Below are 23,802 nucleotides of genomic sequence, written 5' to 3'. Positions count from 1 at the left end.
AATTTATGCGTGAGATTTTTTCGATTGGAGGAAAATGTCACTAATTGCTAAACACTGACGATTATTCATAGACTGTCGGATTTGAAAAATATTCAAAGAATATTATTTATATTAATTTATATTATGCATTATAGCTGCATCGGCTACAATGTGCGTTTTCTTATTTTTGCATCGGTACCGCTTTCTTATAATCATTGGTGTAAAATACATGTCGAGTATGAAGATGCACAAAGTAAACACGCCACATATATCTCATTTTGACTAGTGTATTTAATGATATCGTACAGGACAAGTTTATTACGAGTATTATTTAATCGTAATTTGCGTGATTTGCGCAACAATCTCTGTAAGTCTGCAGCGACAACTCAAAGATGCAGCGAATCCTTAATAATCTTTTTCGAATCTCCATTTGTTTCGATTATATTTTCTGTTGCTCGCAGCTTACTTCTACTTATTCGCCGTTTCTTTCGAATTTTAGAGAGATCATTTCTCGAAATCATTTTAGAGAGATCATTTCTTGAAATCATTTAGAGACTCACTAGAGACTGTTCGGACGCAATTATTATTGTACAGGACTATTATTCTAATTATCGGGTCTTTACGTGAACGTTCTGTGTAATTATCGAAACTTTCTCGCGTCGAAGAAAATCGTCTTCTCTTCTTCTTCTCGTCTAGAAAATCATTTTCGATATCTGTCAATATAACGCGAATCGTAGATTTCACCACGTGTTTCCCGCGCGTGTATTTCGACGCACAGAACGTTCACTTCGCATCGCCTAAATCTAAAATAAATATTTTCAGACGTACGCCTACACGAGTAACGGGTCTCCTTCTCTCGGGGCGTGTTTCACACTCATCTTAAGGATCTAATAATCTCAGTGTATGGCAAATAAAAGGGGAGTTTGAGCGTGGCGATAGCTTCCGTTTATAAGACAGCGGGCGTAATACGTATAGAACGGACCGCCTGCAGATACCTCGCATTTCCCTTCATCCGCAGAGTCTTAGACTGCGACGCAGTGCGTTTTTCGTAGAAGGAATTTTCTTCCAATAAAACGAATCCTCAAATAAAGGGAAGTGCGAGATGCCGCGTGAGAAGCGAGATCTCGCGCGTTTCTCTCGCGGCTCTCGCAGATCGAGACGTCACCCCGAAATAGCCTGTGAGCTTCGCAATCGGCAGGCGCGAGAGAGTAAAAACGAGCAAATCGTACGACATTAAAGCACCAGCGTTTTATAGTGCATTAATTAGTCCGCGATGAGGAATGAGATACAAAGGTTTACAACGTTGTAAATGCAAAGAGGAAGAAAGAGGAGGGAGAAGGCCCTACTGGCCGCTCAGTAACGTCGCTATTAATTCCCTTTTTTTCACGCGAGCGACGTAACGTCGTATTTTACAAGGTATACACACGGCGTGTCCACGTATGACACCCTCGACCGATCCGTTTATGGCTTTACTGCGCCGCCCCGCCACCATCACCGTCGCCGTCATGCAGCTTACGTGTATATTCCATCCGCGCGCTTTACAGCCATTTGTTTATTAGGCTTTCATTTAATTGCCCGATCTCCACACGGCGTGTAACGGCACCGCGCGCGGCTATTTCATCGAGCTCTAAAGTGCGAACGCGGACGTTGTACAATCGGCCCGTTTCGCGCGACGTTCTCTTCTCAAGACGACTCTCGGAGCGGCAATCTTTTTCGAACGACATTGCGAAAGATCTATCGAAAATTTAGCCGGCCGTTTAGTGACGCAACAAAGCCAGATAATCTTTTTATTCTTCACTTTTATTAGGCATGTTTTGCGTGTCGTTTTCTCGCGCTGTCTTGGTGTGATTATTACGCCGGCACAAAATCACGTCTCGGTTGGTTCTTTGGAAGGAATGCGCAAATGAGTATCCTTGCGGCCTGGAAATTCTGAATTATATTGCTTTACGTTATGTGGTGACTGCGCGCGGCCAGGACCGGCGACGTTAATTGATATTTCATCGCCAGCGATTCGACCAGCCATCCAAGGCAGATCAGTGAAAGTAGTGGAAAACCTCTGCCGCTGATTTCCAAGCGTTTCTTGCTGGCCATAATTAGCGGTACGCCGCAGATACAGTTAAGCAGGGTCTTCAATCCTCGGAGCGATCAACACTCGGGCGAGCCGGCACAAGAAACGGCGGTCAGGATAAGCAACGCGGAACGCAAGAAACGGAAAATAATTTAATTATGAGTTAACTTACTTATACACAAGGGTTACATGTACTTCTTCACTACGTTGCAGTAATCGAGCAGTATATCAGTGATCGTAACATTACGTATGTCCTCGCATACCGTTATACTTTACTTCGCAAAACAGCCACGTTCTCTCACGGAGGTGGAGTGGGAAAAGCTTCGACCCATCCATCCCCCTAATCTCTTCTTCTATCAAAAACTCCTATATTTATAATCGATTATTTCTAAATTAGACATCTAAGGACACTCGCTACTCTCACTGCATCCACAAGAGCTACTTCGTCGCAGGTGCAAAGAAATTACTTCCGAGTGTTACGTCTCGAGGCATATCCGAGACAACGCATATGCGTAAATTATTCATTGACTCACGCACTTTGCATCGCTGCCAGTTATTTTTCTCTTTGCACCTGTTGTTAACACACACGTGCATACCTACATTCCCGATGATGTACCGTAATCACGCTGTATAATGTCCGACCGAGCGCGAGGATTCGCGATCCAATGAATCTCGATGTGACTCTACAGAGTTTTCGCCTCGCATAAACGCAGAACGGATTTTGTCCGATTTTTACATCCTTCGCTTGTCCAATTCATTTCTTCCGATTCATCCCCCCCCCCCCCCGCGTAGCGTTTAAATATCCTTGTTGACGATAATCCCGCAGGGTTGCACCACGCCAATATTGGGCAATTTCGGCCTTCTGGGCGCGGACTTGCTCTCGTCCTTCTTCAACAGTTCCTCTATCGAGTAGGGATTCTTCTTTTTCTGCGGTTGCGGCGGCTGATTCTCCACCGCCACTCCTTCGTTTGTCGTCATCGTCGTGCCTGGACTTACGTTTTTTGGCTCGACATGCCTGTGCGACGTCGGTGGATCTTGCTTCGACATCGTCTCGACGATCGACAACGGGCTCTCTCGCGAGTTGTCCAAATTGTGTGCGGCATTGTGCGAATTCGGCGTGCCGTGCCTGACAAACGCGCTCCGATCGCTGCCGATCTTCTGGCTGAGTTCCAGAATGATTGGCGTACTTCGGAAGGACTTGTAATGGTCCTGCGACTCAACCAGGTTCTCGTCCAGATCACTCTTGTCCAGCGAGTCGTCGCTGCCGGCGGTCGAGCTCGAGCTCGACTTCAGCTCCAATTGATTCTGCGTGCCATTTTGTTCCGAAAGACGTTCGGCATCTAAAGGTCTGTGCAAACGAGTTGAATTGTAAATAATATTTGATTATAAAAATATACTTTTCTGGAATAAATTAATCATTATTAATAATTATTAATTATTAATCATTATTGATGCATGATTATTTTACAGATTCTTCTTTAAGTCTGTCTTAATCATACCATATGTGTGTATGATAATTATATTCTCATTTCTCGTTATAATTACTTTTTATTAATTATGCCATGATTATTGTTATTAATATTTATTTAATATGCAATCATACAATGGTTTTAATCCTACTTGCGATCCTACTCATATTTCTGCTTAAGAATATTTTCTGTCATAAATAAATAAATAAGAATTGTTAATATAGACTTACGCAAACGAATGCATTCCATGTTGCAAGTGCAACGTCGTCGCTTGATAAAGGGACGAATAAAAGCTCTGATTCCAAGACGGAGTGTTAGTATTGCCGGTGTTAGTAGAAATGTGGAGTGGACCCAACGCTCCCGGATAGAATAGCTGATAATCCGTTCTCATCAGCGCATCTAGAAGGAAATAATTACATCTATTATGTCTATGATTACCGAACTGCTGAATCTATCTAAAGTTTGTGATAAAACGAGATAGGCAAAAAATAGGAAAATAGATAAATTATTAAAATTACATTTATTAAAAATTAAAATTAAAATGTTCGTGGAGGAAACATATGTTTTTGTATTGCATACATGTGCATCAATGATAAATGACAACGTCATTAAATATAATAAGACAAATTAAGACTATGAAAAAACCATTGGTCGCGGCTGAAGAAATCCTGCCGTCTTTTCTTAACAGCACAATTGCTATTCGACAGGAACCCTCATCTCGAAGAAGCTGTCAAGGAACGTCAAAGCTCGTGTTTTTTCCTTCATTCCGTGCTGAATTTAATCGCTATATAAGTAGACTCGCTGCCCATGGTGTATTATCTTATATTCGTCAAAAGTAGGCATCCCTTTAATATGCTGCTTAATGATACAACAATACTGCAGTCGTCAAAAATGTTAAATATTTTACTTTTCATTTCGAACACTTCTATCTGCCTATAATCTTCGAATACATTACTAGCAGAAATCTCCTGCTCCTTGATAAATATTGATCCGATTCTTCCAACTTATTAAGATATCATATCGATTTAAGACAATACTTTAACTAAGTACGATCAAGAAATGTTTTGGATATTCACTATCGCTCGCAAGAGGATCGGTTTAAGAGAGAGATAAAGACGGGAGAAATACGGCCGCTCGTTTTACAATTAGCTGCTCAAAGCCGGTAAATTGAGCGCTGCTTCCATCATCCAACAGCGGTACAAATTGCGTGGCAAATTTTCCGTTTCGACGGCGCGCGGGGTTGCGTGTCTATTGCCCCGGCCTGCGTGGTTTTGCTGACGAGTCAATCACGGCAACGGGGTGTCTCAAAATCTGCTCCCTTCATCTCCCTCCTCTCGTCTTTCAGTCACAATCGTTCTCCCTATTCTCTTCCTTCAGCCGCTGACCGACAGCATTTTCGGACATTTCTTTTTTTTCATCGTCTTTCTTCTGCAAATAACCGCAAAAGAAAAGAAAATAAAAAGGAAATTCGTCGTTGCGGAGTAATTCCGCAAGGGATTCCGCCAGGGACAGATGTTTAAGGCATCATTAGTCCGTAATAGCGCACCGCGGCGCAGCTTCAACCCATAATGATTCGCGAAAATATGCGTCCGTTTGTTTCTCGTTTTCTCGATCGCGATCCCGAACTATCACCCTTCTCCTTTTCAAAGCCGATGAACGGATCGATGAACGAATTGTCGGCAAAGAATCGCTTCGATTTATCCGGTACGGCTTCACATTTCTTACCTCTGGTGCCAGCGTTCGATGGAATTTGCGACGCGTATCCGCCGGATGTGCCGCTCTCGATAGCGGGAATATCGGTGTGAAGCCCGCCACCTCTGAGGATGCGATTGACTGATGATACAGAGGGTAAGCTCTGGGGATCACAGGCACCCTGTCGCGCAAGCTGTTCGCGGATCTCCCAGGCGAACATCGTCGGTTGCTCCTGCTTCATCCGTAAAATCTTCTTCACCACCGTGGGCGTAGCTACTTGCTGCAACACGCATACGGAAACGTCAAACTGAAGAAAACAGATGGAGTCTCCAAAACATCTTATCTCTTAGTTAGCAAATCGAACGATAAAAACCGTAACTTGCTCATCATTAATTTTACATTTTTCATACGGAATTGTTTTACAGATTTTCGTTCACCCTTGCTTATATTTTTACTCTTTTATCTTCTTTATCTACTTTATTTATTGCTCCGCGCGACAGCTTTCCTCAACACGGATGTAAGGGAGGATACTTATCGGCGCCAGGACGTCGTTGTTAATCGTTTCACGAATGGTCTTTCTTTTTTTTGCTACAGGCTAACGCATGCGTTTTATCTCATCGACAAATTAACACGAGCGCGGTCACACTGTCGTCGAAGAGGGCCGCACGTGCACATATGTCGTTCACAGGTGAAGAGCACGACGGGGCCGTCAATCAGATAGCAGGGCGAACCCCTGTTCGATGGTGGTAAGCAAAGGTATATAGGTACCCCACTTTATTTCGGTTTAGCCCCGGTTCGACCCGAGGAAACGGGTTGGTCGACGGTACCATCCGCCGTTGGTGCCGTTGCCTGCCACGAGGCCCGCCGCCAACCAGTGGTGCTCAATCTGGCTCGATTTGACTTGCTAATGAGCGGTAATGGCACGCGGATAATTTTATGCTAACGCGATGGAAATGTTATTCCGGCTGTACAGATTTCGAGATCGCCGATCTCTTTGATGGTAACGGCGAGCGCGACGCAAGTGCGAGCGAGATGCACCGAGATCCTGTCAGGGAAAAAGGTGATCATCTTCAGGGGCCCGAGCCCGTGCGGGGGTCCGGGTTTCTCTTTCTCTCTTTCTTTCTTTGTCTTTTTCTTTTCTCGCTCGAATACGTGCGTACGTATCGCGGAACGGTATCACCGGGACCGGCGATCGACCACGCCGATCCCATTTCGCGAGTAAATCGAGCCCCAGCGGTTTGCGCATCGGTAATCTGTGCCTGGTCGCGTGGGCCGCGAGATACGATCGCTTGGCGAATCGTTCGGCAGAGGAACAGGATAAATACGCCAGTGCTCCCTCGGACACAATGATCGATACGATCGGCACAAGGACAGAGAGCGGGCGTTGATTGGTGTGCGCGCATTAGCGTTAAAGCAGTTACAGAACATGAACATAGGATCGTCATCAATCCTCGCGCAATTGCTTGTCTGATCCGAGATCGATTCTTCAAAAATGTTGATTACAACTACAAGTCAGTGAAAATAAAATTTTTCGCTGCGTGCAACAAATTTCGAGATCCGTAAGAAACATTTGCGATAAAAGCTGCCCTCGTCGTTGTGATTTCAGGTTTTTTAGACTGTGCAATATATTGCATCCCTAAAAAGATTTGACGCAACTTAACGCCAAGCAACTCTTGCAGCAAAAAAGTGCTCAAGCAATTGCGTCAAATCTAGCGCAATATATTGCATAGTCTAAAACGGACTTCAAAGAGATCGCAAAGATTGCTGCTGTAGTAGTAGTATCCATAGGAGCCATCGTCCTATCCGCAGCAATGTTCTCGCAGGTGAAAGCACCACTGGCAGGAACGTTTAAGGGGCTGTGGCCTCGGGGGTAGCGAATAGCCGGAGAGGGCCGCCTAATAGTTTCAGGGGGTTAGGACAAGCATCGCGTGCTCCCGGGAGCATCTCAGATTCTAATCTGACACTTCCGTCGCCGTCGTCGTTACCACAATTACTCCGGGTCCGACAATATACGGCGCGTCCTAATGCGGACCCTCGCGTCGCCGGGGCACACGCGTGCGCACTTACGCGCCTGTGTGTGTATGTGCGTGTGTGTATGTACGTTGCGACCGGTCGGAGGAAATTGGCCACAGGCAGGATGGACATCTGGCACTAAACGTTAGATAACCCGTGTATACCGGCCTACGAACAGGTTGATCAACTCGGTAATTATCGCGCGCGAGTTGCGCGGCTTGCTACATGTGCCCCGAGTGTCCCCCGAGTGTCCCCCGAGTGCCCGTCGATGATACGGATAACGATGACCGTCGACACCTTTCGCGCCATTTTTCCCATGCCAGCCGAATGCGTCGGTCGTTGGAAATGAAACGGTTACGCGGGCGTAAAACGTTTCTTTTTTCGGTTAAAGGTAAAATAAGGTAAAGAAGAACAGAAGAGCAGTAGCTGATTGAAAAAAATCGGTTAGCCCGGCATGTCTACGCTTTTCAAATATGGCGAGTTTTTTCTTCCTAAACGTGATCACCGGCCGAAAACTGTCGCGGGAGGGGGCGAGGGCGCGATCTGTTTCTATTTGTCGCGGCGTTTCCAGTGCTGTTAAATCATGCATCGCGGGAATAAATGTCCGAGTGGGACCGATCGAGTGCCCGCGTATTCCCGTCGAGCGTAGATCGTAATTGCCCGATAAACGAGGCAAAAACGTGCGATCGCCGAGCGTGGAATCGTACGCCAAGGAAACGAGTAGCCTCCCCTTCCTTCCCTCCTCCCATCTGAATCGAAGCCGTGACAGTAATCGTTTCACAGTGGGAAATGTCCTCAACAATTTCGAGAAACTCGCGAGGACTCGCGATCGAATCTGGAGTAAACGTGACGGTCGAATTGCCGATGAACATGTTCCGTCGCAAGAGAGTATTCATGGCGCGATTAAAAGTACGGGGAAGCCTGGAAATGCGCGCGCGCGCGAGGCAGATCGCGCGATTTTGTTCTCGACGTTCCACTTTATTACCGCGACTTCGACGCGCTCCGTGCATTTTTCATGAGACAATTTTCTCTGTCGTGCCGCCGGCCCATTATCCGACGCGTATCGCATTGACGCGCGCGTATGTACCTCCGAGCTGTACGCAAGAAAGAGAGAGAGAACGAGAGATAACGGAGAAAGTACGTCGCACGGACATGCCTCGAAAATGTTACGTACCGTGCCCGAGTACACGTGTAGATTCGCCGATAGTTGGTCGATTAATTTCGCGAGATCGCACGATGCACCGCCACGGCGCGCGAGATCGCAGGAGAAGGACCGAAAGAGAAGGAGAGAGGGAGAATCCCGGTGTATCGCGAGAATTGCGTCTGCTTTGAAAGTGAATTTAATTAGATACCGCTGCAAACACGCGTAATCGCTCGAAAGCGCTTAAAATTGACACCGCGCGGGCTGAATTCGCGCGCGAATAAGGATCGCTCGTACAAGGGCGGAGTACACCGTGGGACGTGCCACGGGAGGGCGGAAAGTCGTAATGACAGACTCAAAGTGGAGAACAACGTTATCTTGACAGGGCGGCGTTCATCTTTCGTTACTCAGCAGGAAAATCGGAACACTCTCCTCTAATGGAAATCGACATGAGGTAGAAAAGGGGAGTACGCGGTGGCGGTTAAATGCCGGTTCTCGAGGACTCGGCGAGTTAATACTGCCAGGCAATCAAAGGGTTTACCTAGCAGCCATTATTTAATTATCGACATAATTTTAAATCGCTGTAAAAGCCACTTACGGACGGACATGTGACGAGCCGCCGAGTCGGCGCGCGTTATCTAACCATCACCTCTCGAGGGGAGGATCCTTTTGTGAGGATGACGGTGGGCGGGCGATTACGTCGCGCGTGCAAGAAGAGCAGATCTGATCCTTCGTGCGGACTCGCTCCTCTCGCGAGAGCCTCTCTTCCCAATTTCTCGTTCAAATGGCCAAAAGTCCCCGTCGCTTTGTCGCAAAGAAGAAAGAAGCGAAAGGAGGACACAACGCCGTCGGGGCCGATGTTCGTAGACGCGACTTAAAAAAGACTTCAAGAGCGAGCCGTGTTAGGCGCGAGGGACCATTATTTCGTCGTGGAACTATTTTGACATACGCAAAATAAAACCGAACGCCGGTAATGGCGGATGATGACTATCGTTTACATGCGCGCGTAATCGGCCTCCCGTGCCGCACAGCCGGAATTTAAATGCCCTCCTTAGGGTTTCTGTATAGCCGCGGACCACATCTCTCTTTCCCTACCTGTTACCGGTGCATCCAACTCGAACTCTCAACTCAGGTCGATGCACGCCAACGCGCAACGTTATGAAAATAAATTCATTAAGCCGAAACGCGCACGGAGCAACAGCAATGTGCCCAGGACCCGCAGCGCATCGCAAGAAATTCTCAGTGTGTACGTACCGTACAATTATATTGTCATTAGCGGCATCGTGTCTATGCGCGATACGTACGTGCTCCTTCGCCACATCAGTCGGCACAGCCCCGCGCAATGTGTATCCCAGGGACAAAATGGTGTTCTCCGAGAAGACAGATATGGGACAGGGACTGTCTCGTCGCGATGGAAACTACGATTCACTGGTAAATCGCATGATGAATGCGAGAGAAACAGGAAGGCAATTCTATCCTTAAGTTCATCGATAAACGTTTATTGAAGCAAGATTTCGACCTTGAAGGGTGAACGAGATCGCGATAAAAAGCTTACATGAAGATGACGACGATTGCTTTTTTTTATGTCGATCGACAAGGGATTGATTGATTCGCAACAAGGAGAAGATGGGGTGCACGATTAACCCGGCGGTGGTACTAGCAAGAAAGCCGTGCAAAGCCATGAAATTATGTAAATGCAACGCCGCGCTGCAAGGTGTTTGGATAATTGCACGCACGGTCAAAACGCAGCCCTTACTTAAAATCACATCAGGAATGCTTGAACGCGCGACTCCACGCAGGGCTCTCATCAGTGCCATCGTCCTGCAACGTGCACGGACGCGGGATTGCTCGTTTTCGCGTGTTTTTGCAAAGTTACCGGCATCAAGTCCCTTTTATGAACCACGCGCTTCACCCCGAATATCTGAATTTTACTCACAAGTGAATTTCATTTGAATTTCATTCGACTTTCTTGTTAGATTTATATAATGTCATTTCTAAGCGTTCGGGAAGATTCGGAAATTAGACAAAGTTCGATCATGTCCGTATTTTAGACTTTTGTGTACTAACTCAAAAATAAAACAAGAAATAAAACGTTTTTGGAATCGAAACCGGCTAATCTTTCTCCATCGACTAAACAAACATTAAGTACATGTGCAGGTATACAGGGTGATTCGTATAAAGTGACCGATTTAATTATTAGTGAAATTTGAAGACATGAAAAAAGTTTATACCGATATGTTCAGTACAAAGGGGGACACCATATAAGGGGGGCGAACGACAGACGGATATACAGATCATACATTTGAATTTTATTTTATCATGTATTTTTGACCTTGAATGTTTTTAGGTAATGTATCATTGAATTTATATTAAAAAGGGCTACTATCCTATAAAATAAAAAATACAGCATCTCATTAAAAAAAAGAAGTTGACTTTGAAATGTCCTCAACACCTCCACTCATAAAATAATCGTATCCGTTATATGGTGTCCCCTTTTGTACTGAACATATCGGTATAAACTCTTTTTTCATATGTCTTCAAATTTCACTAATAATTAAATCGGTCACTTTGTACGAATCACCCTGTATATCTTATATATCTTACTGTAAACTGCAATAATCATAAAATTATAATGTATAAACTATAATATATAGAATGAAAGATTGCGTGTCATATTGATACATAACAAAATAAGCAATAACTATTTTTGTAAATTGTGCAAATTTCGCACCGTAAGTTGCGAGCAGCGACGAGGTTTTACCTTCGTCTTACTTCCACCAATGCTGCCGGGCCGAATGCTTCCTGTCTCGTAGAATCTTGTGAGTATCTTGGAGACGCAGCCGTGGGACACGAGTAGCTGACGCGAAATGTCGCACGGCCTGACGCCGACCATGGCGAGCTGCACGATTCTCTGGCGCACGCAGTCCGGCAACGGCCTGCCGTTCACAAAGACGCCGCCTAATTGATTCACCCCGGCTTGTCCTGGAACAGAGTCGGTCGCGTTATTACGTTAATAAAGCGAAATAATGATGCCGCGATAAGGGACGGTCTAAGCGACCGAACATTTCAGATCTCGCGGCGATGGAACTGCGAAAGGTGTTTATCGATTTAGGGGAGGGTAGTCCGAAATCTGCTAATAGTGCGCCCGCAATCGTCCGGGAAGGTCGGCAGGTGCATTTTTGGCGTGTGGCCTTCCTGGCCTGGCACTCTAATGACATCGCTACGACCAATATAACGAAAAGGACCCACCCTCCCTTCTCTTCCCGTTTGACAACGACGTGTCATTATTTTCCTGTAATGTTTAGGAAGAGGAAATCATACGGCGATCGCGGTGAAACCGTTCTTATCCGCCGAAGCTCTCTCGTAATTAACGTAAAACGAAGTAAGCGCTGTTTTACGCAAAGAAGATTGCACGATAAAGATATTAATGTTCGTTAGCATGTGCAAGGACCGTTGTCTCTTGACACTCATGGACACGCCTTCCTTGAAATGCATTTATTTCGTATGTTTCGTGCAAAGAAGTCGTGCAAATGGCTTCCTGTTTACATAAAGTCGCCGTTTTGTGGCCGCACAAGTTTCTCCCCGAAAAAGAAGAGAAAGAAGACAGAACTTTACGAGAATGTATAATTAGATAGATTTGATTTTACCGTGAGATGACTTTCTACTTAATAAAGTTCGACCACTTCAACGCGTCGTACGTAAAGTCGTACGAGGCTGCGGAAGCGATAAAAATTAACATATTGTTGACGGAGAATCGGGATGGAGTTTAGATCCGTCCGTCCGGCGAAGCGTAAAACTTAATTGCAAGTAAACGTTAAGACGTTACCCCCTCCCCCCCCCCCACCGGAGGAGAGAACTGCCGTTCTTAGAATGGCATTTTTTCACACTCGCATCCATAAAATACGTTTAATCGCGTAATTTGTATCTACCAGCGCGCGTGCACAATGTGCGGGCTTAAATCACGAAAGGCGGCAAGTTATTTATGTATTGCGCGCGCGATTACGTCGCGTATGGCGTCCGCGACACGTCGTATAAACGGCCGCGGTGCAACCTGTCAAAAATTGTATAAAACCGATATTATTCTCGCAGTGCTGGCCGTAAAACCGTAGGTAATGCCCGGCTCCTCTCGGGCGAATAAAAACGCCAATTGATCACCGATTTTATGCTCCCCCGTCGAAAATGAGCGCTTAAGCGGGGCTCGCGGCCCGGCGCGCATTAACACGCCGAATAAAATCTGAGTTATACGGCAGTTTCTGTTTGTCTCGTCTGCGCACGGCGACGAAATCACACGAAACCGCTGTCGAGGTGGAGGAAGCCTGGGAAGGCCGCGGAACGAGCTCACTGTCGAATTAAAGCCGCGTCATAAATCCTCGGCCGGCTTGCTCGTTGCGAGAGAGAAGTCCTTAATTTCCGAATCGTCTCGGTAGTCGACGATTAGTTAATAGCATAATTATTACACGCGGCTAGGAATTTCATGGTAATTTTGCTCGATTAGTATTCGACTGGTGTCTCGCCGATTAGTATTCTAATCGTAAGTCTGCAGCGAGGACTTTTCTGGCAGCCTGAACTTTTCGTCCGAAAAAAGGAACGTGTGGGTATCTTAATTAATGTACCGTTACGCCGGAGAATACCCGCATGAAAAATTCATGAGATATTTTCAACCCTTCGAATATACCATCGTTAGAGTCTCATAATGTGATCGTCACGATACAAAAATTAGGAGTGATCATGATTCGTGTAACGCAATCAAGGCAAGCGAGGAAGATATAGAGATGCGAAAATATCTCTCGTCCGATCGCATTCCGCGTCATGATTCGATGCACCACGTGAAAATAATTGTAACTGTCAGTGTTTAGCAAATAACAACGTGGCGCGCGTAATGGGGATAATCGTTGTTTTATTCTTCGACACAATTAAAATAATTTTCGACGCAAGTGGGACCGCGAATGGCCTTACAGAAGCGGTATTATACTAACGACGGATCTCTCCGCTACCGAGAGAATGTAAAAGAGCGAAAAAGGCCGTAAAGAACGTAAATGCCACGAGCATCTTGTATAAATCGAGCCACGCGTCTTCACGTGGACAGATCCGGATGCATGGACGATCGCTAATTATTATCCGCGCCGACTAATTATGTCATTACCTCGATCACTGACGCCGACAGCTCCGGACCAGCTCGGGATATAACGACCTCGGCCGGCCGTGATTCGGGCCAAAGAAAAGGTTTTCGTCAATCTTTTTCACCGCCATTACGCGCGAATTCCTCGAATCCGAGCTTTATTTGGCGTTTTACGAGTTAATTGACGAACGATCGCGCGATTCACTCCCGCGGTTCTTATTTTCCCGCCTACAGCATCCGCTATGGGAAACGGACTGCCGGGCCGAAATTACCCTCGTAACGTCGATTTTTACGTCTCCACGATTTTATATCTGAGATATAATAATTCTTTATTTGATGTATATGTACGTGTGGTCTTGCGACTCAACATGCGAATCGCGACATCATCGTCCAATTAAAGCGGCCATCGGCGCCGCTTATTCGAGCAATCGCGGAGCGATCTGTGAAGGAGTCATTATGTCCCGGTCGAAATTACGAAACGCGCTACTTTCATAATTTCATGATTTTCTCGCGGGCACGCAGACGCACGAGCACGCAGCAGGCTCGCATACGAAGTGGGAATTACTGATAATGACCGTCACTCGAAGGCGTGACGGATTGTCTTTATTGGATAATTTAAGGGTCTGCCGTTTGGTGACAGGGGCGCACAGCCGGTAAGACCGCGACTCATTTTCGACAGCGAGTTACTTCCAGGGGATGCGCACCTCGCGTGCTCGCATGCACTTTATTCATTAACGATCCTCCCCTCGAGCAATCGGTCGTCGTGTCTCTTGTACGTCTAATGTACCAAAGGGATTTTCCTTTGTGATGACTCTTGACGATACTCGACGCTTGCGACAATTGTGACACTTTGACAACAACACAGTAGCTACTTTGCGCAGAACTACGTTGTCTTCCATAATTACACATGTCTCATGTAATTAATTCATTACTCGTTCCTTAATGTTCCTCATTCGTTCTGCCGAGCTCACCAATCTGTGACGCGATTGCACCACGGAGATTATACACGCTACGCATTTCGGACAACGGAAGACGGATGCGACGCGAAACGGCCGACGCAGCGGGCCAAATTATTATTACGGCAAAAACCAACCGAAATGAAGTCTTTATCTAAGTGCACATCTACCGGTGTGTGGATCCACGAAATAATGGAACCGCGCATTAATCGGCACGCTGTGCATCGTGACCAGCCACGGACCATTCGTTTGTGTGAAACAAGAAGCGGATGCACGGAATTCGAAATACCGGAAACGCAATGTGCAAAACGGACGAAGAGTCGAGTGGAATGAAAATTATTAGAAAAAGGACTCTCAGAAATATACCATATATTCTTAGGCGAATATAACCGCGACGCGGATGAGATGAGCATTATCTGTAATAACAGCATGGGACGTTAATAAAGATGCGTTTGTAATTAAAGGCGCGGTAAGCCGCGCGTTCCTCATAAACGACGAATCGGATGTAGAAGATGTTTATTAAATAGATGCGTTTATAGAATATATTACGCTAAACATCGCCACTTTGCCAGCAATAAGAGCATTTCAAATTGTTACTATGCAAATTTCCTCTCTTATAGAATATCAGTGATAATATCTTTAGATTTTTCATGAAATTGTTTTGTCCTTTATCTTCTTTTATCTGATTCAGTGATGAAAAAGTTCGTATATTTGAGTCAACATTTAATTATGCTCATAAATATCTTTTTCAGATCCAAATTATGAATTCAAAAACTGGATTTTTTAAAATATGCAGCTATATAAAGAAAGATAGAAAGACAAAGAAAACTGATATGAAGTAAGTGAACGCAAAATATTATTTTATTAAGGATTTATCTCTCATTATTTTATAAAATATAGATATTTAACCTTTTCTTATATTTTTTTTATCTCCCTATCAAAATACAAATTGCCAAACCGCAAGTATAAGGCCTGTTCGAGATATATCTTTTCGCGAACGAATACATGAAGGGATATCCCTCCAGAGATAATACTGGTTAGCTTAGAATTAGCCAGCTAATGCGAGCCAACAACGATTGCTATCATGCTAGCCATTCAGGCCCTAAAACTAAACTCTACACCTGCCTACCAGTAATCACAATCCGTCCGTGCTAACAGATTTTTTTCTCTCTGACGAGAAAGGGGCACTCGTATCGAGGATCGTGACGCTGTGTCGAATCAATGTAGAGTAGCGTGTCTCGCGAATCGAAATATATCGATCACCATTCAACTCGCAATATCGCTATCTTCATCGTCTGTCTTAAAAGAACACACGCGAGAGACAGCTCTAAACTAAAGGAGTCTATTAAGATGGTTAACTATAGCGACTGCTATTAACCGTTTATCGCTGCAATGATTATCTGCGACTCAGATGCATCGATAAGTCTGCAAAATGCGCTTTAGGGATCCCGATAGTATCGTTTGACTGGGTATACTTCCCGTGTACCCTTGTTAGCGGCTTTCTTATGTACTGATATATCAATTTGCCTGTGCAATTTATACGACAAAAATTATCATGTACGTCAAAATGTTCCTTCTGCGATCTTGCTATGATTTGTTAATGCAAAATGATATATAAGTTAAAACTTGTAAATTGCAAGTTATAAAGAATAATATAAATTAAAGAAAGTAATATTTTTCCATGCAAATAAGATTGTTATTATGCGCAAAAATTCGAATTTCAGCAAAAGTCGTTAAGACGAAATGGACAGATATCAATAATTTCAGCAAGTAGAAAATCGCGATAGCCGGAATAGCGAATATACTTTCTCCAGTCTTGAAAATTCCTCGAAGATATCTCATCGAAAAAGGGAAAGATCAGACTCGGTCAGGATCTTTCACACGGGCATTAGATCAACATAGCAAAGGAGAGAAACGGAGAGGGACAGTTGGGAGATCGTTAATTAAACTCGTTTAATAACAGACTTATAGATCTCCGCGCTCGATCCGCAGTATAAAATTCTACGTTAATTACTGTCAAACCGTCTTTCGAATCGTGATTTAACCTCGGAGTCAACCATTAAAAACGACGAGGTGGAAGACTTCGCTGTACGGAGGAAGGGAGAAATTATAATTTTTATTACCGATTGCACGGAAGAGTCGTCCTGCGATCTCAGCCGACGCGACGGTAGCTGACCTCGTTCCGGGGAAACCATAACGACGTGTTACATTCCCTCTCGCATAAATCAGGAAGCGAAACCGAGCGAAGCTGTAATTCTCGCGGGCGAATCGCGCGCGGCGAGATTGGCTGCTTAGCAAACTAGCTGTTACCTGCGACGACGACCAACACGATATGTCTCTCCAATGGAAAAATTAGCATACGCGTACGTCATCAAGACTGTGGAAACAACATTTGGCTGCGCCACCGTGTAAAACCGCTTTCTCAAAATTCCCATTAAACCAAGGAAAAAACGCGATGCAATTACTATATCCAAATTTGTCGACTTCATATTTACTATTAATAACGAGAAACTTTAACTTTTTATTATTTTTCTTGATTTTTAAACTATTATCAGATAAATTAAAATAGTTGTGATAATTTATCGTTAAAAATCAGTCATCCTTTTTTATATTTATATTTTTCTAACACGTTATCACGTTGAGTAAATAAATCAAGTGATATTCATACTGAAAGATCAACACATCTTTTGAATATTAGCTACAAAGTCCCCAATTTCAACTAAAAGCTGCATGTCCACAGTGTTTATACGAAAGAATTCTATTACAATTTGTTAACAGTGAACTCGTGTACTCACCAGTATGCGGCATGATGACGGACGATCACGATGCCGTATCTGAAACAGAAGAAGTATACGCTCTTTAAGACTCTCCACGGAGAACTGTAAAGTCATACATGCGCATCGGCCGCGCACTATTAGATCTTGCGGGGTAGCATATCGCGCGAGGCACGTATGTGCCGTGCATGCGTGTCCTTATACCGCGTGACGTATATATATATATATATATATATATTATAGAGTCCAGTAAGGAGAGAGAGTGTAGCCTTCGCCGTTAATGAATTTAAATGTATTCAAAGGGCGCGCTTGACGCTTGACATGGCAACCCTTAAATATGCAACGGTACCGATAAGCCAAAGCGCGGCAAAATATTGCCGGTAGCCGCCGACCGTGACTCTCATTCCCGAACGGATCGCCAAGATCGGCGTGCCGCGACTTCGCTCACACGCCGCACTCCGTGCAACCCCGTTCGGTTCGGTTTTTACGCATTAGTCGCATCAATTATTCCATGCTGCACGCGTGACTTGGTGCATGGCATTTCTCACCGATCGACAGGTTTCCATGTTTTTCTACTCGCGTTCCCCATGCGTTTCCATTGCGCGATCGATTGTCCCGCGGTTGTCGCGGCGCGAAGAAATCGCGATTTGAGAACTCGCGTCGGCCAGCAGCAGGAGCGGGGCGGGCGGAAAACTACGTGGAATGCGTGCGTAGCGTGGCGGGTGGCGTGTACTTTGTGATGCAAATTAATGCACGATTACCGAACCACCCCTTACCCGCCTTCGCGCGGCCACCGCGCGACTCCTTTACCTCGTCGTTACCCTTGCTACCCTCTGCGCGGGTGTACACGTATACGTACAGCGGGTACGTGTGTCCCGGTGTTATTCGTGTAATAAGTACGATCCGTCTCCACCCCCGTGACTCGATGCTTACCCCCGCATTAGGCCTGGTTACACGCTCGCCCTCTTCGGCCTCTAATCTGATGTAACTATTACATACGTTACGCGGTATCCATAGAGTCGAAACGGCTGTACGCCGCACGGAGCCTTGATGAAAAAACTCGTTTCTTCTTGCCCAATCGTCATCGTCGCGTCCGCACGGTGGTACCACCCTACTTTCGAGCCAACCGAGCCAATTTACATCGCTTCGATCAAGGATGTTGTTACCTTTTAATGTTCAGCTGCCTAAAATCATTTTTCATTTTTCTTCGTTTCTCGATAAGTCTTTCTCTGCATTCGCTTCAACGCCTGACGAGGGTCTCCGGTTTTTAGCGGATGAGAAAAGCGAATTGCACGTGTACCGCCGCTCGGAAAGTCACTAAATTCCACCTCGAAGCGATTTCGAGGTGTCAGGTTTTACTCGTTAAAGGTGTACGAGCTTCGATGGTTATCGGTGGATCTTGAGAACGACGACGACGACGACAACGAGCGGTGAAGAATGCATGAACTTTTTATCACGAGACGGGATTACTTTTGGCCTGACGGTGACGCTCGCCGGCAATTTCATTGTGCGTCCCGCGGGGATGAAACCTCCCGTAATGAGGATTGAGCGATTATTATAAATCAAACGAACCCGGCCACGGCAAGCCGGAGCGCCGCGTTTCTCGCGTGCCACGTGTTTTGCCGATGTTACTCTTGCGAACACGTGTCCTGCTCTTTCCTCCTCTTCTTCTTCTCGTCTGCTCTCCTCCGCCATCGTGCGCGCACGTAACGCGTGCGAACGTGACAACGTTCTCGAGGCTTGCGCGATTTTTGTCCCCTTTAGCGCAAATCCAAGTAAAAGTCTGATACTTGCCATTAAATATTTACAATAGGCGAAGTTTAAAATTTTTAATAAATTGCGAAGTTTGCAAAAATCAAGAAGGTGACCTTATGGAAAGGAGAACATGTAACTCGAAGATTATTTTAAAAAGCATGGAGAACTTGACGGATCACTTTCATTCGTAGATGCGCGTCTTCCGCAATGGCTCAGAATCGATTTGAGAACCGCGGCATCGCGGTAAATCGCCGGTAAGGTCACGCTTTTACGTGTAAGCCCTAAGCGAAGTCTAGTTTTTGTTTATTCATTAGGCTACCCCGCGCTTTAAGTGGTACGTGGCGAGGAAGGCCTCGCCGCAGCGGCGACGTCGAGGGGGACGGATGTCGACGGGGAGCCCAGGGGGTGGACCGACCGCCGTATCACCGATACGCCACCAGCCATAAAAATCTGAATATATTAGGCCTACATGCGCACGACATCTCGCTCGGATCGTGAACACGTTACCCGCGATAATCTACGCTCGTTTCCAGCACACTTTGCACGTTTATGCGTATACCCGAGGCGGCTACCGTGCGAATCGGTTACCTCTCTTCGTCGCCAATGCCTTTTCTCTTACCACCGGTTCTGAATCGAATTATCCCGCGCACCAATTAAGGATTGTTTTATTACCGCACCGCTCTCAGCTCCAGAAGAACGTAAGAGCGTATTAATTGCAAGAAAGACACGGCAGAATCACCGTTATTCGTGAAAACATGTTGGGGGTTTGTCCCACCACTTGATGATTCCTACTCCGCGTCTCTTCTACTTTGACATCGATGTAATAAATTGCACACGATCGATATGCTATAAAGCTAATGCAATATTCTCCGCGTTCATTTTCGAGCTTGTTTTGTGGATTTTATCTGTAACGACTTTCGAGATTGATATTAACGAATCACGCTTCCAAATATAGTCGTTCTCCCGCAGTTTACGTCATTCGCCAAATTATTTCTCTCAACCTATCACAACCGCCTCGATCGACACGTCTACTCTTCGGAATATAGAATTTTTCGAGTTTCGCGTACAAGTGGTCGAGCAGATAAGCTTTCGAGAGCAGAAAGCGCGGTGAGAGCAGGGAGGCGGCAGGAGGAGGAGGAGGGGCGGATAATTAGAATAATTCGGGCCGCCGTGGTTCACGCCACCCGGACGAATTTGCATTTTAAATGAAGCGATGGCGTGCCAGGGGTCCCACCGTGCCGGCCAAGAGAAGGAGAGAGAGCGAGAGCGGTAGAACTTTGCGCTTTATAAGGAACTTTAATATTTATCGCTTATATCCCGCGACCGAATAAGTATACGTATACATGTCCGCCCTTTTCTTCCTCGGCTGTGCCGCCGCAGTCACGGGGTTCGCTCATGCTCACGCCGAGAGGTGCAGTCTCGCGATTTCCTTCTCGATTCTCCTTGCTCTCACGGCGCGGCTCTGCATTGTCGTTGTCCTCTCGTGCCCCCGCATGCCCCCCCCCCCCCGCGTGCTGCCGGGTCATTATCGCGTAATTAGCGCACACGCTGCGATTTTCACGTTGCGTCACGGCACGACGATGATTTTGAATTTTGATCTCCACGATCTACCGCGAGTCCTGTCATCGTCGATCCCGACGAAACGATAAAAATCGGGAATCTTATTTCGGGTGCTTGTGCACCGCGATAACGTCTCCGTCTCGTGCGTTTGGATGTATCGATAAGTATCGACGGGAATTTCCGATGCAAGATTACCGCACCGGGAGAACGAGAGTTGTGCACGTGCGCCCCGGGTGCGGAATTGCGTTTGAGAATGTAATTTATTTAGGTCAGATTATTATCGGCGTTGACACCGAGAGACGAAGACTAATTTCTGCCGGCAGGAATACGTCTTTCCATTAATATGTAAAGATAAAGCGCGAGAGTAAATATACGTAATATACGACACTCGTTTACTCTGTATAGACACCCTAATTGAACAAGATATAAAATATCCTTAAGCAACTGAAGAAAAATAAAATAAAGCGCGATTAAGCAGAGATTATAATGAGTTATGACAAGCAGTTCAGGGATCTGCAAATAGCCGCGCGCGTCAGGATCCATCGCCATTATACGAGTACCATCCAATCACTCGAGTTTTGCACCGGCGACATTCGGAACACGTATATTACGGCGAGGGGTGAATTTTTCTCAGAACGTAAAAAAAAAAGGAAGACGACGTATCGACGTTTATGAAAGTCGACATTGAGTTACGCCGAGCGTAACGATGTAGCGCGATAGGCAGCAAGCGCATAATAAGACGCAGAGGTAGATCCGTCTAATTGGCAAGAAATCCACCGGATAATTTATTTATCCAGCGGCAGAAGCACGCAGCAGCCAGGCGCAATTACACGCGGAAACGTATCGTCACGACGTGCTCTCGCGCGAAAGGAAACCACGACGAAGGATCTGCACGTACCTGTTGATTTTGTTCCGGTTGACTCGCGTATCTTCTGAGAGAGTCTCCGAGTCCGGTATCCGCTCTCTACCCTTCCGGAAACGGACCCGAAGAAGCGTCCTGCGTTTCGTCGTGCTCTTGGTCCGCCGTTCTTCCGTTCTGGAGTCAGTTCGCCACCATCGTGCACAACGTTACGTTGCTGCACCTCGTGTCCTGGCGAGACGTTTCGTCCCGAGGAGTGCACGCGTCGCGCGCGCGCGCGCTCGACTCACGCAGGAAGTGACTTCGCTTTCACGGCAATGAGACGTGGATGTGACACGAAAGCCGGAAAGACGGAAGGAGACGGAGACACAGCGAGAGAAAGAGAGGGGGAGAGAGGCTGACTGTATAATAGTCCACCTACGGGCACGCGTCAGACGACGACGGGAAGGTTTCTCCCAACGACCACCTTCCGCTGCGCGAACCGATGATCTGCTCTTTATCTCGGTGTTTCCTTCCGTGCGCGCGCCGCTCTTCGCTCCCCTATTTTTATTCCGGTCTAATAGTCACGCGGAAACGCGCGGTCGCCTATCCTTGATGGAGTCACGAGGTGGCCGTTCTTCTGCTACGAGTTGTGGCAACTATCATCGAACGCACGTGCTGCTTGACACCTTCATGAACGTCCGATCAGTCGTAGGGTCCAACGAGCCTTAACTGTCTGATCGAGAAGCTCGCACTCGTGACTGTCCGCGCGGATCGCAATGTTCTGATCTTCTTGCCAGGACAATCCCATTACAAGAGTCCCGTTGATGAATCTCGTCTTTTTCGTGAACCGAACGCCTCTAATGCTGACACTGATCGTCAACGAAACGCCGAGATCAAAAGGAGAGGGAGCACCCTCTCGATGACGCTTCAATTCCGTCGCTGCTCCACTTCCACTGGTCGAGCTCACTGACAACCACGCATTCAACTTCCAAGTTCTCGAAGGGAAGATTTGGCTCTGCTGCCCCTGTCGGAAGCCGCGATCTTGTCGCTCGCGATTCCTCGACTTCCTCCTGCCCTTCTCGTGATCGGATCGGTGTTCTCACTTCACAGCCGAGCGGCAGCCAGGGCACGTGTAGCTACTCCTGGTAGCCGGCGGAGTGGCAGGGTCCGCGCGACGCGAGGGCAAACTCGCAGTGGACGACTCGCGCGGTCGGCCACTCGGCGAACGCGCTCGAAGAGAAGGACGAGGAGCGTCGACGAGGTAGAAGGCAGGCGGGAGCGCGGGTACGAGCACACAGGTACCAACGCGGCAAGGGCGCGCGAGCAGCGCGGCGAGATATATTACGCGCTCGCGCGCGCGCGCGTCAGTGAAGGAGAGGAGGGACGCGAGGAGGTGAGAAAGAGAAAAAGAGAGAGAGAGACAGAGAAAGAGAGAGAGAGAAAGGGAGGCGGTCAGGACAGGATGATGTGGACCACGCGGAGGACACGGCGTGTCTGAAGTGGGTTCGGCCCGCAAACGGGGGTTACGGGCTTTGCTTTCGGTCAGGTCCCCCGCACCCTCTGCCACCGCCGCCCGTGCCCGTGTCTACTCTGCTCGGCCGGCTTTACGCGTCGTGTGTGTACGTCGCGCGGCGTGTACGCTAGAGCGAGGATGAGAGAAGGAGAAACGGAGAACGGGTAGGAGAGAGAGAGAGAGAGAGAGAGAGAGAGAGAGAGAGAGAAAGAAAGTCCGAGCGAGAGAACGAGAATGAGAAGGGAGGGGGAGAAGGTGACGGTAGCGTGTCGTCGCGTGCTGGATGTTGCATCGGGTAGGCCCGCGCGGCCCGTGGCCCGTGGCCCGTGGCCCGGGTTGTACCCGAGGACGAGGCGCGAGAGACAGGGAGAGAGAACAGAAGAGAGGGAGGCTGGAGGGGTTGACTTCACGGAAGAGGAAGAAGGAGATACTAAGCTTGGGGGTGGGCGGGCAGAAACGTCTTCTCCCTCGTACCGTCACTCGCCTTGCCTCCTTCCCGTCGATTTTCCTCCGAAGGGAAGCTCCTACTCTTCCTCCTCCTCCTCCTCTTCTCAAGTTGCCACAAATTCTCTCTTTCTCCCTCCGCGCTTCTCTCGCACGCTCGCTTGCTCCTGTGCGCGCGCGCACGCACGCTCGTGCGACGGGGGTAGCAGTCGCTCTCTCTCTCTCTCTCTCTCTCTTTCTCTCTCGGAGGTTGGTTCCGTGACGCCCTCTCCGCCGGGTATCGTAGATGTAATTAAAGGGTTTCCATGCCCGGGACCTGCCGCGGCGACGTATTTTGTGGGTCCCGCACGAAATCCCCGAGCCGAACGACAGCTTTTCGAAGAGCGTTTCGATTACGCGCTAGAAATGCTAAGAACCAAGTAATTTTCCGGAATATACTGTTGCACGTACCTTTATTTTGCCATTTGATTTTCCTTTC

General features: G+C 47.1%; 1 protein-coding gene across 2 annotated transcripts; it reads right to left on the bottom strand.

Annotated features, from left to right (window-relative positions):
* Positions 1–107: 107 nt before the first annotated feature.
* Positions 108–22,868, bottom strand: LOC105280817 (paired box pox-meso protein). Of its 2 annotated transcripts, none has more exons than XM_011341633.3 (6): positions 21,425–22,868; positions 17,233–17,271; positions 11,094–11,344; positions 5,242–5,488; positions 3,747–3,915; positions 108–3,395 (listed from the first exon to the last, which is right to left on the bottom strand). In XM_011341633.3, exons 2-6 carry the CDS (start codon positions 17,243–17,245, stop codon positions 2,843–2,845), a joined length of 1,233 nt encoding a protein of 410 aa, XP_011339935.1. In that variant the 5' UTR covers positions 17,246–17,271; positions 21,425–22,868; the 3' UTR covers positions 108–2,842. The 2 variants fall into 2 exon arrangements, with proteins under 2 accessions (XP_011339935.1, XP_011339936.1); XM_011341634.3 differs by having other exon boundaries at positions 11,124–11,344; positions 21,425–22,867.
* Between the last annotated feature and the right edge of the window lie 934 nt (positions 22,869–23,802).

The sequence above is a fragment of the Ooceraea biroi genome, chromosome 4, assembly GCF_003672135.1.
Source record: "Ooceraea biroi isolate clonal line C1 chromosome 4, Obir_v5.4, whole genome shotgun sequence".
Lineage (NCBI taxonomy): Eukaryota > Metazoa > Arthropoda > Insecta > Hymenoptera > Formicidae > Ooceraea > Ooceraea biroi.
Note: the sequence above shows the minus strand (reverse complement) of the source record. Positions and strands in the feature narration are given on the sequence as shown.